At 42.9% G+C, this 15,259-nt stretch overlaps 1 protein-coding gene across 1 annotated transcript in view; it reads left to right on the forward strand.

The window, feature by feature from the left end:
- The first annotated feature begins 370 nt into the window (after positions 1-370).
- Positions 371-15,259, forward strand: part of STOX2 (storkhead box 2) — a 74,449-nt gene continuing 59,560 nt past the window's right edge. The window contains exon 1 of the mRNA XM_069013840.1: positions 371-1,039. Coding sequence (XP_068869941.1) covers positions 874-1,039 — 166 coding nt within the window. The 5' untranslated portion in view covers positions 371-873. The remainder of the gene's footprint in view (positions 1,040-15,259) is intronic.

Raw genomic sequence — 15,259 nt, forward strand, 5'->3', positions numbered from 1 at the left:
TCTTGGCGCGGCGCGGCAGAGGGCGGGCGGCGGGCGGGCCGGGCAGGCGGGCGGAGCGGCCGGCGGCCGCCCCGGTGGCCTCGCCCCCCACGCCGGCCGCCCCTAGCGCGGAGCCGGCGGCGATCCAGCCCCGGGGACAGGCGGGCGGGAGTCGGCGCCGACCATGGCGAGGCGCGGCGCTGCCAGGGGCCGCGGGCCGCTGCCGGCCGCCCGGGCGCCGCGGGCCTGAGGAGGAAAGGGGCGGCGGTGGCGGTGGGGCGGGTGGGGGGTCGCGGCTGCATCCACTCGTCCCGCGGCCGAGAGAGGCGTCTGTGGGCCCTCCCTCCTCTCCTCTCTTTTCCCTCCTCCCTCTCCTCCCGCCGCTCCTCCCGCCGCGCCGGGAGCTGCCGCCTCCTCCTCAGCGCCGGGCGCGCCGCGGTCGGAGTCGCAGCCGGCGGCCGCGGGATTTTCCTCGTTTGTTTGGGCCTTTTGTGTCGGGGCTCACAGTTGGCTAAGCACGGCCGGGCTGAATTGGGCCATTGTTCGGGACCCCCGAGCTCCCACGCTGCACATCTCTCGTCCCCAGCCCCCTCCCCCCATTCCTTTTTTTGCCTGAGAAGCCACATAACGTGCCTTTCCTCCACGCAAATCTGGGAGCTATAAGCCGGACCGATTGCAAATGAAGTGTAATGCATTGTGGGACGTGTGTAAAATTGGATCATTCGAGGGGGAAAAAAAAAAAAAAGGAAGGGACCTGCGGCTGGCGCCCTAGAAGAGGGAGCGGCGAGATGCGCGCAGGTTGCGCCCCGGCGGTGCCCGCGCTAGGCTGATGCCCGGCAGCGCGCACCCCTGACCCATGCTGCGGCGGGAGGAGTAGGCTCGGGCATCCTCAGGATGAAGAAGACGCGGAGTACGACCTTGCGGCGGGCCTGGCCTAGCTCCGACTTCTCCGACCGGGCCTCAGACCGCATGAGGTCCCGCAGCGAGAAGGACTACCGACTGCACAAGCACTTCCCCCCAGCTTTTATTTCCCAGGCATCACGGGGCTACATGACATCAGGTTTGTAACATAATTTGTGTATGCGAGAGAGCTTTATTGCGAGGCTGCTTCGGGATGTGTGTCTGGCCGGGAAGGCTGTGTTGGTGGGTACGGATGGGAGCCTGCGATCGGGAGGCTGAGTTGTTATGAATAATGCAAAAAAAAAAAAAAAAAAAAAGAAAAGAAATAGCATACATCCACCATTTTGTACCTCTGCAAGATTCACAGCGGGGTCCTCGCAATATGGTGTTTAAAATCTATTAGTCGAGTGAAATAAATATATGAGAGGAAGGGTTCCATCTCTCTGTTGTGGAAGAGCAGACAAAAATGACTGGATGTGCAGAGCATGGAGCCCTTTGCGCCTTTTGTGCGTAAAAGCATGTGCTGGATATTTACTGCTCCCCCACAGATTATTCTTTAAATGCAGTTAACTCTAGTTAACTCATCAGGGTTTCGTGTTTTTCCATTTTGGAAAGGAAAAGGGTTACTTTTGGTTGCAAACACACTTGCCTTGTTACAGACTCCCTGGCTTTCAGCTGCATGTTTCTGCAATGGCAAGGCATGTATCGGTGAAAATGACTGTAAACACATTTGCATTTGTTTTTTGAGATGTAGAAGGAGACCAGACCTGTGTATGTGGTGGAACACACACGTGCATGTATATTCATTTGTCGGTGGCTTTCAAGGAAGGCCGTGGGGAAATAATGGACACTGCACCAACATGTTTGTGCATGGGAAAGAGAAAGCGCAAACAAAACAAAAAACAGCGCAGGGAAAGGCAGGCATCAGGGAGAGGGTTGGCCTCCGATGGAGTGCTGGTGAGATTTTGGAAAGCCTTGGTAGTATTAGTAGAATCTGCTCCATCCAGAAATGCATCTTAATGGCCTTGGAATTGAGGCATTTCAAAAACACCCAAGAGAAGACTTGGGAAAATGCTGATGGGGAGGGGGCTGAGGGCAGAAAATCCTGGAAACCTCCTTTGTTGTTCTGCTGCCTGTTTATTGTGATGATAGGACATAACGTTTCATTATTATGATGGCAAATTCCAATTTATCACAAAGGCACGTTTCTTCCTCTGAGGCACGATTTAGGTTGAGTAGGCAGATTCCTTTAAAGGAGAAAATGAAGGTATTTATAATGCATTATTGAAAACGTCTCCAGCCCTGTATGCTGTCCCCTCCCGCCCCATTTCTGCTGTAAAGGTTGAGCCAAAGATTGTGGTTTTTAGTTATATGCTCGTTTTCCTGTCTATGGGCCTAATAAACATACCTCTTTAGTCAGGATTGGTTTCTCATGTTTTAAAAATGTCTCGTGACTGTTCTTTCTTTAATGCCCAAGTGCAAGAGAAATAATATGCATTTTATTGAAAAATCTGCCTGTGTAAGAATATTGTGCCGTTTTGGCAATTGGTGCTTTGGTTCCTGGGAAGTCACATAGTGAGTGGAAATGACAAGGATAATTTATGCTTGAACAGCTGAAGAAGAGGAGAGTGGTTGTGGTGGTGGAGTGATTGATTTGTTCCATTGGTGCTGCAGGACCAGAAAGTGTCTGGAAAGGTGAATCTGACAATATTGAAAAGATTTTTGTTGTTCTGGGTGGATGTCCTGATAGTCCCACTGTAAGATACCCTGTGTCAGTTGTGTTGAAGTCAGTACCTTTTAGGCCTTTCTTTCAGTGTGAAAGCCCATATTTAAAAGAGAAGGAGCTCACATGAGCATTTTGTGCCAAATGGTTTGATTCTTGCTTGTTTTTAATTCTTCAGGAAAGTGGTCTGGCTCTGTAAAAGCTTTATCTTGGCAAGATTGGTACAATCCAACCAGACAGTCAAACACCAGCAATCTGCAGAATCAGATGTGTCACCCTGCATTTGTTGGCAGATACCTATGTCCTTGAGGGGTAGGAGGGGGCACAGAATTTTAATCTGCTATAGATGTTTTAAAGTAATCTCTAGACCAAGAACACTTGTTTATGAGTATAGAGTGCATTGATTTTTAATTGCAGCCACTGAAGATGAAGGACAAATATCATGTTAAGTTTTACTAATTTGCTAAAGTTATTGGAGGAAGAACACCTTGAAAATTAAAATCAGCAAATATTTGTTGGTTTTGTTGAGGTTTTTTTTTTTGCTGTTTTTTAACTACAACTACACCAACTTAATAGGCTTTTATCTGGAAATGTAATTGTTCTCTCATAATGGATAGTTGCCACATTCATTTATTTTTAAAGGATCCTTGTCCACTGCCTTTCCAAATATTAGTTTTGGGAGGAATAGCTACTGTGTCTAAACACTTCTCACTATTTGAAGGAAACTCTCTTCCTTGCAGGAAATCTGTAGGAAGTCCACTGGGATAAAAATTGTGGGGATCAGGAATACAAATCTTTCTTTGTCACCCAGAATGTTGTAGGGGAGAAAGTGTCCTGAAACACATGGGCTTTTCAAAGGGCTGCATTCTGTTTATCCAACCATTTAACCTCATCACCATTAGCATTGTTGTGGTTATCTTTTAATTAGATGCCTCATTGTTTGGGATGGGGGTGGAGGGTGGGAAAGAAACCTTGGAGTTTTGCCTCAATTACTATGCTTGGGGAAATACTGAAATGTAAACAACCAACCAACCTTCAGTAAGATGCTAAAAAGCTTGAAATGTTAATATTCAAGTATGCCTGAATTGAGCATGGAGGAGCTATATATATTTCTTTCAGCACAGAGAAGTACTGAGTAATGGTGCTGCAGTCAGTGCCATGGTGTTTTGTATGAGGAAAATACAGTCTCTAAGCAGAACCATGTTTATAATGGAAGTGCAAACCTCATGCTACAGTGGTGAAGCACATCTGATTTTAAGCAGCCTTTTCAATAAAACTGAGTAAGGAACAGTTTGATATTTGCTTGATTTGAAGCGGCATTGGTGGCTGGCCAGTCACATTTTCAATACTCAGGGAACAAACTGCCCATAATTATAGAAAATTGATGCAGATGCAATTCATATGAAATCTAAAGATTGTTTGACAGATGAATGGAGATGGAAGTAAGGAGGGGAAAAAAGCAGACAATTTAGAAAATCACACGTTTTTGCTTCTGAATAATCTCTTGATACGTGCTATTAAGTAGGCTGTACTCCAGGGTTTCTTTAGGCCTCCTAGCAACCACTAGGTTCAAAGGCCATGCAAGGAGTTCATTGTTCATGCAGAATATTAATTTCCCAGTGGAGGACTGTCTTGGAGAAAAAACACTGAAAAAGAAAATTACAACAATGTAAAGCTTTGACCTTGCGTGAGAAGAGATGCTGAAAGTTTGAATCCAATACAATTCACGTACATGTATACAATATGTGTTACTGAAAAGGGGGAAATATACTTGAAGTTTTTGATACATTGCTGCTTAATTCAAGGGAAAATAAAGAAATCGTATGCAACTGCCAAGCAGGATAAAACTTAATGCAACTCAGGAAGTCTCCAAACAGTTAAATGAAATAATATATATAGCTTTTCAAATATTGGAAGCTTCTTGCCTTTTTACCTTTTTTCCTTTCTAAATACAAAAGCAAATCTTGGATTTTGTTTTAGCAGAGAGAGGAGCTGCACCCTGTGATTGACCCAGCCATTAAATATTACCAGAACTGAGTAATGCTCTTGAAAGAAATAACTTTTCCTGCAACCTTCTTCAGTTACTTTGATTAACAATTTTGGTGTTGGAGCTAACGTGTCAGTTTGAGATGGAGGTGGTGTAGGGTAACAGTCTAACATACACAGCACGAAGGAATGCCTGAAGAGCTTTCTGCAATGGTAAAAACTAATTCCAGAGCATGGTCATTTGGAGGTTACCTTCTGAAAAGTATGCAGTTACTTTACTGCTCTTTGCTTTGCAGTTTCCTTGCAGAGGTTTCAGTCCTTCAAAGTAGAAGAGTAAAATTCAGTCTCAGTGTTGCCTGCTGTTACTGGAGTTTGATTACCAAGCTGAAGCAGAAGGGAAAGGAGAGAAGTCTGTAACCCTGCTATCCGACTGATGGTATCTATATGCAAATTAAAATTTGTAGGAGGAAAAGATAACCTCATTCTCTTTTTCAGGAATGTTTGATGAAAGGTCTAGGACAAACTCTTCAAGCTCCTTGAACAGTAAGAAGGAACTTGGGAGTCACCTGAGCAAATTTGAGAGTCCTAATTATTTTTATTATTTTTTAATCTTGAACCTCTAGCTCTAAAGATTAATATTTGGAGATAATTACACGTAAATTGAAGGACTCAGTTTAATGTAATTGAGAAATGCCGGATACATGCAAAGCTCATTTGGTTCTCCTGTCCCTTAATTCAGTTATCTGAAGGAGTATGTTGTAGCTTGAAAGCAGCTGTATTTTAATTAATATTTAATGGCACACTCAGTATTGCATCGCCTTCTTTTTTTTTTTTTAATTGTGGTGTTAAGAAACACCTTCCCATTCATCTTCTTAACAGTAATGTGATCTCTTTGCCTCCCTGAATTCTGAGTAGTTTTGTGTTGTTTTGGGCCAGACCCGTTACTGGGACAATAAAACTGGGAGTGTGTGGGTGTCAATGGCTAGTAGGACCAGCTTTACCTCCTGGATCCTGCCCTGTCTTCTTTGCTTCAGGCTATAGTGAACTGGTGACCCCCAAGTGGGTCCCTCTGTTCAGTTACTTCAGGGGCTGTGCTTGCTTTATTGCTTGGGAAGTTGCTACTGGACTCACTGTGTCTTTCCAGTCTCTTTTGGTCCCTGTGGCATCCACTTACCTCGACAGACGATTAGGAACTTTCACTGCATCCTGATATGGGGGAAGGATCTAAATGTGCTCTGTCTTCAGACCACAAGCTTGGTTCAAGTTCATGGACCAGTCATTTTTGCACAGTTTCTACTTCATTTTGTTTTCTCCCTGTTTTCTTGCCTAAAAGAATACAAAAGACAAGCTTTTTTCTCCTTCTGTGGAGCCCTGTTTTTCATTCCTGCAGTTGTATGTGCACCGTTAACTCACATGCAGTGCTGTGCCCGTGATTGTGTGTTATGTCACATGTATGCCTGGTCCCTGCCCACCAAATACGAAGACATTTTCTGCATACCCATGAGTTCACTTGTAGACCAATCTGTGGGCAGTGTCCTGAGCACTGCTTGTGCATTCAGCTGACCAAACTGCAGCTGAGTAGCTGAGTACCAGCTCTCCCTGGCTGTTGTGACCTATGAGCATGGGGATCCAGAGTGTCTCTTTTCTGTATGGCATTAGAAGTAAAATCAAAGAGGAATGAATACAAGAAAGAAAGAAGACTCTGTGGGTGCCTATCTTACCTAGACCTGTTCTTGTGTCTATCTCCGTTCAAAGCACTCATCTCTGCAGGGCTAAGTTTCAGGTTATTTTTCCTTCCTAATGCCTTGTTCCTGCTTGCATTCAAAGACTCCATGTTCTCTCTGCTGGTTTGCTCGGACCTTTGGCCAGGTTGGGGTGCACAGAGGTGCTCCAGGATCAGGTCACAGAAGGCTATCATTGACATTTGTATTGAGGTGTCTGTCAGTCTGCATCTGAATGCATTTCTAGGTGTGTTTTCCGGTAGTTCTGTGATTGAGGTAATTTTTCTATATGCACGCTAGGTATAGTGATAGATTACTGAAGATACAGTAGGAGGCTCCTCTTTCAAGAATAGACAAGCGTTCAGCACAAACACAGTACTGATTCATCACAAGTAGCTCCCAGTCTTTCACAGGTGTAGAAGTTATACTCTGTTGGCAACACTTGATAAACCTGAAGGGTGTTGAATATCTTGCCATTTTGGAATTGAATAGCAGCCACATCTTTGCAAAATGCATTATTTGTTGGAGGGGGCTGAAATGTGAGGATTCTGCAGATCACCTTGGGTTAGCCTGATGACCTGCTCAGTTGTGAGCAACGATAGGCCTTCATTTGTATGCTGGAGAGTTCATCCCAGAGTAAACTACCATCTTTGTAACATTCTTTGCACAGTTTAAAGACATATAAGTGCAATCAGGTATGAAGACCAGAAAGATGCTATTTTGCTAAGCATGTTGTAGAAATCCTCCAAAAATTGGGGGTTTCTTTTCAGTTTTCTGGGGAGCTTCTTTAGTGTGTCTCTGCTTTATAACCTATAGCAGGTTGTAGAATATCTCTGTGAACAGCATTAAAACAGAATCAACATCCAAATTCTGGGCTGCAATTCAAGTAAAGCAGTGCTGAAAGTAATTTCAGGTACCGTTACTCTTGGATCCCCCTGAGCATGCTTTTACGTGGTTGGGAGTGGCAAGACAGCATCAGAGTCATGATCAAAAATTGTCAACTAATTTAGAGCTTATGTAAGAATTGCTAAATAACACAATATTAATACTATTTGGGTTTTTTACTTGAAAAACATTATACTTTCCATTAGTTTAAATGGCAAAACTGCCATTAAATTACCCAAACTGGATATCTGATGGGTTTGGTAGTGTAGATGTAAATCTGAGCTTAGAAATATAGATTGGCCTGTGTAAGAAGTATCTAATTAATACTTCAGGCAATTCTGCCTAACCATTTGGTTTAATTTTTATCAGAGGAGGGAAAAAGGATAGTGACCATTAAAACTGAGACCTGAGTGCCTGAACTTAAACTGAACACTTTCATGTATAGGTCTTTTTTTCTAGATGAATTAAATAGGACAGGAAACAGAAACAAGGGTTAAAAGCTTTTTTTAAAGTGTCAGGAAATTGTGCTTCTGTACTTGTTCCTGCAGAATTTTTGGTATCAAGGCCAGTAGCAACCAGAGTAGTCCTAGGGAAAATGCTTGAATATTGAAGTTGCAAAAATCTCCCTGTCATAGGTTGGCAAGCATAGTCCCGGAAGGGATATCCTTGCTAAGGGGTGCTTACAGCTTCCTCTGGGACCTGATAGAACCTATCAGCTGGCCAGTTTGAATATGGACAATTCTTTAAGCCACTTAAAGTTGTGACCGCCTCTGTGATCCACACTTAAGAATAGACAAACTCCCCCCCAAGCTCTCTCTCGTTTCCGGCGCTGGCACAGGTGGCTGCAGGCCCCGTGCAGGGGCCAGCAGGCCCGGCCAGGCCCTGCTTGGGCCAGGCCGGGCCGGGCCACAGCCAGCCTGGAGCCATGGGCCTGTTCCAGCCATGGAACCCCCCCCCACTGCCTTGCCGTGGGCAGCCGGAGCGGCTCGGAACCCCCCCCTCCACTGCAGCCGAGATTTCAGCAAAGCGGCACCTCTGTCCGGCAGAGGTCAGGTGACCAACTGCGATAAGCCACATTCCAGCTGTAAGGCCGAGGTGAGATTAACCCTTTTATTGCTGTGAAGAGCTGAAAACCTGAGGGAAGAGAGAGAGGAGATGCTTAAAGCTGAAAGTCTGTTGTGAAGCTATGATATATCAGAGTATCCTGTTGTAATTTCATGAAGATATGGGGGGTGGAGTGTTCAACTCATAAGCAGAAGCACCTGCGCTGAGATAGGCAGATGCTGACGCAGCTGTAATTTCATGAGAAGTTTGGACAGAGAGAGATGAACCAGATGAACCAGATGAGGACTTTTGCTCCAAAGAGGAAAGGAGAAAAACCTCAATTCCTAGAGATGCTTCCAGAGATAGTCTTAAAGATGAAGATGACCCTTTGCTCCCAGGGAAGGAGAAGGGCCTCTGTTTTTTTCTGAACAGCTCAACCTTAAAATTGTACCCCGAAAAACTTCAAGAGTGGACCCTCGAAAGCAGTTGCGGGAAAAGCTGCAAGTCGGGGGAAGGGACTCACATCGCAAGCAGAGAGACTCCTCTTCCTAAATGGACTGAACAATATTTGGAAGTGGGTGGCTGTCTCGGTGTGATACTGTTTTCATAGCATGAGCAAAAAGAGACTTCTCTTTCTAAATTGACTGAACAAGGTTATTATGGAAGTGGTAAACAGACTGAACATCTTAAGGGTTGTCTTTACATTGTCAGTGGGAGACGGGAGGAAGGTGGGGGGAGGAGGAGAGTTCTAAAGGTGGTATAATTTTTTTTTCTTTTCTTCTTTTAGGTCTGTTAATAAACTTCTTTATATTCATTCAAGTTGGTGCCTGCTTTGCATTTCTCCTAATTCTTATCTCACAGAAGATAAACAGTAATGAGTATTTTAGACCAAACCACTACACTAAATTGGTGTTTCCGCCCGGTTACAAACCCAACCCGCGACACTCCCAAACTAGTATTTGTTGCTCCTTAGTGACTGCCTGTAGCTATGAAGGGGTATGAAAGTTGCTTATAGCTACTGGCTTCCTTTTTTCAGCATATTTTATTGAGCTGGCTGCTCTACTGATGCTGTTTTGTATCTCACTCTTGGATGACATATAGGTGCTGGAATTATCTTGCCCAAATTGGCTGTGGAGGGGGGTGGGGAAAAAGGAAGACCTGGCTTTACAGCAAGTATATTTGGGTGTGCAGCATGATGGAGTGGGTAGAGCAGTCTAGTTTAGACAGAATCCTGATCTATATTGGCAGCTTTTAAACAGGCTGCAAAAGGTAACCGAAACTAGAAAACTTGATTTTTAACAGGCTTGTATTCATTATAAACAGGATAGCAACTTTCCCTTTTCCTTCCCTCAAAGAGAGATTAAAATCTCTGGGTTTGAAAGTTAGTAGGTGAGGGAGGTATTCCCAGTTGTATCAGTCATTGACTTTGTTTTCCTGGGTACTTTTAACTGTTTCTGCAGTTCTCTGCACTTAGATTGTAATCTGTTCAGTAGGAGAATTTCCTCCTTTGTTTTATACTGTAATACTGCCCCTCACAAAAAAGGATCCTTTCTCAACCCAGGCCTTGATTTGGTAATGGTAGGTAAGAACAGACATCCAGTAATAGGTGCGTTCAGTGTGAACATAGCAGCCCTCATTCTGCAAGTGAAATCCTGTGTTCAGATCAACACTGTGTTCTTAGAATTTTCCATCTCACCTTCCTGCAAGCCAAAAAAGAGAGCCTGTTTATAATATCAGCAGTAAATGATGTGGAATGAGTGTTATTCAGTACTGTTATCACTTCTACCTTGTCAGCCATCTCCTCACAACCCAAAAATAGTTCTGGTTTTCATAAAATTGTAGATGATGTGATTCCTATAACTTTTAAAGTATATGAGTGTTTCTTGTTGCTTCAATGGGAAATACTATCCGTAAGAGATAGCTACAAATGCACAATTTACTAGAAATTTCAAGTTGTGATACTGAAAAAACAGATCTCAGTATTTTTATTGAATTTGATAGGGTGTGAAAGCGCCAGAGTAAGAATGAACTTGAGGAACTGCTTTTATTTTGTGGACCTTATGTGGGTATTTGGGTATTGTGAAAAAGAATGAAAGAAAAGTTGATCACATTTGTACTAGGTCTTTTTATTTAACTAAGGAGCAAGAAGACAGACAGCTGAGGCATCTTGCAAGTCAAGTCTTTCATTTTCTATCTGTCTTGCAAAGTTACTGCTAACTTTTGTTGTGTGATATGTTAGAGGTATGGGCAGTACATTGCATTCACCGCTCAGCTCTAAACAATTAAGCAGTAACTGCTTCTGTTAAGCAGTTTTTCTTTTCAAAAGTTGTCCAGATAACCTAGATGAACTGCAGCCCTCTCTCTTCCTATGCCTTACTGGCCAGGGGTTTTATTTTGGAAAGCATGTCTAACGTGAAAGTAGAACAGGCTCCCAGACACTACTTGTCATCTTCCCAAACAAGATCAGGAGTGCAGGTGCAGTTTGGCTGGGATGCTGGAACTGAAGGAATATGAGAATGTCTTCTTGTCTTAGGATACTGTCCTCACTGTGGTATTTGTGTCAGTGAAGGATCTTGTACACCCATTGTTGAAGTGCCAATATTGAGAAATGTGCATTTAATCATCTCAAAACACCTTTTCTAGTTACTATTGCCTTTCCCAGCTATATTGCTTAAAGAAAAAAAACCTCAGTGGCTCATTTTAGTGAATTTGACCTCCACATTTTGAGGCTTGGAGAGTATAATAGACAATTCAGAAATACTTACTTAGTGCAGCCTGGAAAAGGCAAAGTTCAGTATGAAAGCTGAGTTCATCATAACACAGGAAGCTGTGCTGGGAGAACCTAGATTGGATAAACTAGTTTGCTTGCCCATTTGTGTTCTTTTAATTTCCTCCATAATTTCCTATGAATTTCCTGTTGATGACCTGTGACCTAGTTTGTAGATGAACTTCTGACCAAATGTGATAATGTTGTAAATGCCATAAATTGGACTGTTTATCCTATAAGCCAGTAAAGATGATGTACTAAATTTCATTATGGTACTTTGCCTCTTAAATTTTCACAGCATTTTAGAGTGAAGTACCACTCTTCATTTTCATAGGACGTTCTAAATTCTGCTCTCGTGAGAATTTGCATTCTTGGACCATACTGTGACCTGTTTTACTACATGTAAGCCTTAAACTAAATATTTTTTAAACAGAGTGAAGTGGAAACATTTTTTGCAAGGTTTTCTTCAGATTTGTGTGCTTTTACGTGTAATTACTGCATTGCTGGCTGGGTGAGTAGAGTGCCAGAAACTTCAGAGAAGAAGTTTATTGGCTTTAACACAAAGTTTGGAAGAGCTGCAACCTTCATCTGTAAATTGGGCATGTCTGCAGCACATCTCTTTTGTGAGATGGAGGGCAAATACCAGTGGCCATGGAAAGTTCACCCAAGGCCCAAGCGATCCCTTGGCCTCTGGTTTCAGGGCAGTTTCACTGATGAAGAGATGGGATCACAGGTGGGAGCAGATTGGCTAGCTGTTCGTCCGTGCACTGACCTCCTCCCCTTGCAGCAGTCCAGTCAAAAATTCTAAATAAAGCAAGTCCATCTTTGGGGAATATTTAGGTGTTTGTAATATTTTACAAATAGGTCTTTAGTCTCCGCTTTCATAATGGATGGATGTAGGTTATTTTCTTCCTCTTTATAGATACAAGTGTTCCATAAGCATTGAATTTCAAGAGTGAAACCTTGAAATCGTATTTGCATGAGATGTCTGCATAGGAATGGATCTGACTGAAATGTTTTCATAGAACAGAGAAGCAAAAAATGGTTTTCTGCATTTTTTTCCTTCCAGCTCTAATCAAGTCTCAGTTTCTGAACAACTTTTTCCAGTTTCTCTCGAAAAATACATAGCCATCTCTAAATGAAACATTTTGCAGTTTTTGGGTTTTTTTGTACAATCAGGAGGCACTTTCCTCTGAGTCAATCTTAGGTTCAGTCTGTGTAATTATTTTAATTGCAGAAATATTCTTCAGTAACCATGGGGGTAAAATTCAGGCATGTTTTCAAAACCTCAGTTTAAAAATCACATTCTTAACTACCTCTTTTCACAAGAGGTTGGAGTAGCTATATGAGGTATTGTTTATTTTAGAGCCACACACAATAACTTTTCACCAGGTGTGGTCAGCCATACTGCCTGTTGGGCAGCACAGTAAAATATGATTTATATAAGTGTATTTAATTGGATATGTAGTGAGCCTGTGCTCTGTGTGTGTGTGCTAATGGTTCTACATGAGAATGTACCTTAAATGCCCAAGGGTCTGATTTTGTCCTTTAGTGGGAAAAGTGCACAAAGTTTTGGTTGACTGTCTAGGTAGGAAACCTTAACACACAGCAGTGCTCCTTCCACGAACAATGCACGTACCCACCTCTCTTGCATGTATTCTTTGCCTACGTAGAAGAGTTGGAAAGGCTGAGGAGGAGGTAGCTGTAACTGCTGAGTAATGCTCCCTTTTAATTGAGGTCTGCCTTTGAATTAGGGCCATAGATTGGACAGCTAAAGAAACTGGGGCAGGTTTACCAGAGACAAGGGCGGGTGTGATGGCAGAGCACAAAAAGAGGAGTCGTGGGCAGAGTTGCTGTTCTGCCAGAGAAGGCTGTTGTTGTGTCCTGGTCACGAGAAGTATGCTTCACTTTCACAAGCTCACCCTTAGATTTCCATTTAAGTCATTAAACTGGCTGTATTTAAATCAGGACCATTGCTCCTTCACTTGCGTGTCTCTGAGCTCCTTTCAAATTTGATACAACTTTTTTTCTGCCTACCAGATGATAATCTCGTTCAGTTTTCATTGCAGTGCTGATTGTTCCAAACAGAGCTACAGGCTCTACAATACAGTACTCTTGGCTTTTCATGGTTATTCTTTTTTATCCTAACAGCAATATACCTAAGTACTGTGAAGTGTTTCACTGTAGATTGCATTAAGAGTTAAATCATGAAAAAGTAAATTAAAAGAGTTGAGGTGAAAAGCTCAACATGCCTGTGTCATCATAATTCATTCACTAATTAATGTGGCACTTGAATAGGATGGTGTGTATCAAGGAGTGAGAAAGCATACAAAAAAGTGTTGATACTGAATTTTACTAGTGGGTTGGTGTCAAACCAAGCTTTGTCAGTACTAGGTGTGTCAAAATTGTCTGACAGCACAGCTGCCATGGGAAGTGTCATTTTATCTCTAATAGCAAATTAGCTTCAAACCCAGCTTTTCAGATCAGAACATTTGGCCTCTCATGTACTCATGAATGGATAGATGCATGTATGTGATTGCTGTGCATAACTTTGGGAGGGCTATTTTGTTGTGGGGGACCAGCAAGGAGAAAAAAAAAAAAACATCTAAAACCTGCTCTGGTATACATTGCCATTCAATAGCAGTTTTGGATTATGTTTTTCCAGCAACAAGTAAGGACCTCAGAGTGCCTGTGCCAGTTAAGACCCAGGTCTGTATTGCCCACTCGGAGGTGTCCAACTATAACCACAAACAGATGTCTAAGGAAGTGGAAGGAGAAAGCAAGTGCGTGTGGTGCTCCCCCGGCATGCTTCCCATCCTTTGCCAGTTGGTTCAGTCAATACAGTTTGTTCAGCAGTCCTCATCATGTTTCACTTGCAGGAACACTCTGTGATACCAGGCAGTGTTAGGGGAGTGACAACTGCTCGCCTTGCATGAGGGGAGGTGCCCTGTGGCAGCCCTGAGTTGTGCACATTGTCATACTAAACTAGCATTAGGTCTCATCCTGTCCTCTTTTTCCTTTTCCTAATAATGAGGAATATATGCACATGTGAAGGAGGTTTTGAAGTTCTTGGTATTTTTGGTTGTAGAAGAACAGCAGATCAGCTGTTAGGTCAAGAGGCAACATTAATCCCCTCACTGCAAACACAACATACACATTCCAGATTTCTGTAACTGGGATATTAATAGGATTCATGTCATCACATGTTCTCCACTGAAGTCATGAAAGAAGCATTTGTTAATTATTTCTGTAATTCTATTTACTCCTTTCACATAGTTTTCTTCCCTTAGTCCCTTCCTTTCCTTTCCTTTCCTTTCCCTCTGAATTCTGGGCCTCATGAGCTGTCTCATCTTGAAGGTGACACATGCCTAGATGAAAGGCTTGCATTAAACAGGAGTTTCTTGTTATATCAACTCTTGACATTCCAAAAATGTCATCTCCTGATTCAAACTGCAAGCAGGATCTGGTGCCAAGGCATTAGTTGTTTCCAAGTCTTCTGCTTATTAGTAAAGCAGAACTGCTGTTTCAAGACAGAGTTGACCTGAGAAAATGCTGCAGAAGTGTGTCCTAATGTTTCATGTCTCCAAGGTATCCCCTTTCCTTATTTTGGAGGCGTTGGCTAGCTCACAAGATCAGTCTTGGTTCAGCTAATAGCTAAAGGCTGTAACTTTCCAGCATGGCTTCCTGAGCTTGTGACACATTGCGTGTCTCTGTAAAAGTGCTGTTTTTTGCAGGAGGCAAATTTCAGCATCTCTGAAGGCTGATAAATTGGTCTGCATGGATTTCAAAATCCACATACGTGAATTTTCATATGGGCCTGAATTGACCGTATCCATGTGCTTAATGGGTTGCCTTTGAAAATATTGGTAGAGTGTAGAGCTGAGTACAGTCACCATTGTCTCTCTGCAGAGCTGCCAAAGTATCCATCAAAATTACGTCCCCATGCCCTGTCAATTCATAGACCAGCATCACAGAAATATGCTTCCTGAAATAAAGTTTAGGTGTGTTGTGTAGATGTGGAGGGAGGCAACTGTGTGTGGTGATTTTCCAGAATTTGTCTGTGTATGCACATGGTCAAGCCCTCCCAAGAGACCCTCTATGCACATTCACTGATGCTCACAGGAATCATCCTTTTGCTGTGTATGCACGAAATAACTTTGCTGCATGTGCTGGGTGCCATAACATATTCATACAGGTTATATATCATTTTACTTTATATGTATATATTTATATGTATCTTCTTTTTAAAACTGC

Source organism: Aphelocoma coerulescens, chromosome 4 (genome assembly GCF_041296385.1).
Source record: "Aphelocoma coerulescens isolate FSJ_1873_10779 chromosome 4, UR_Acoe_1.0, whole genome shotgun sequence".
Classification (NCBI taxonomy): domain Eukaryota; kingdom Metazoa; phylum Chordata; class Aves; order Passeriformes; family Corvidae; genus Aphelocoma; species Aphelocoma coerulescens.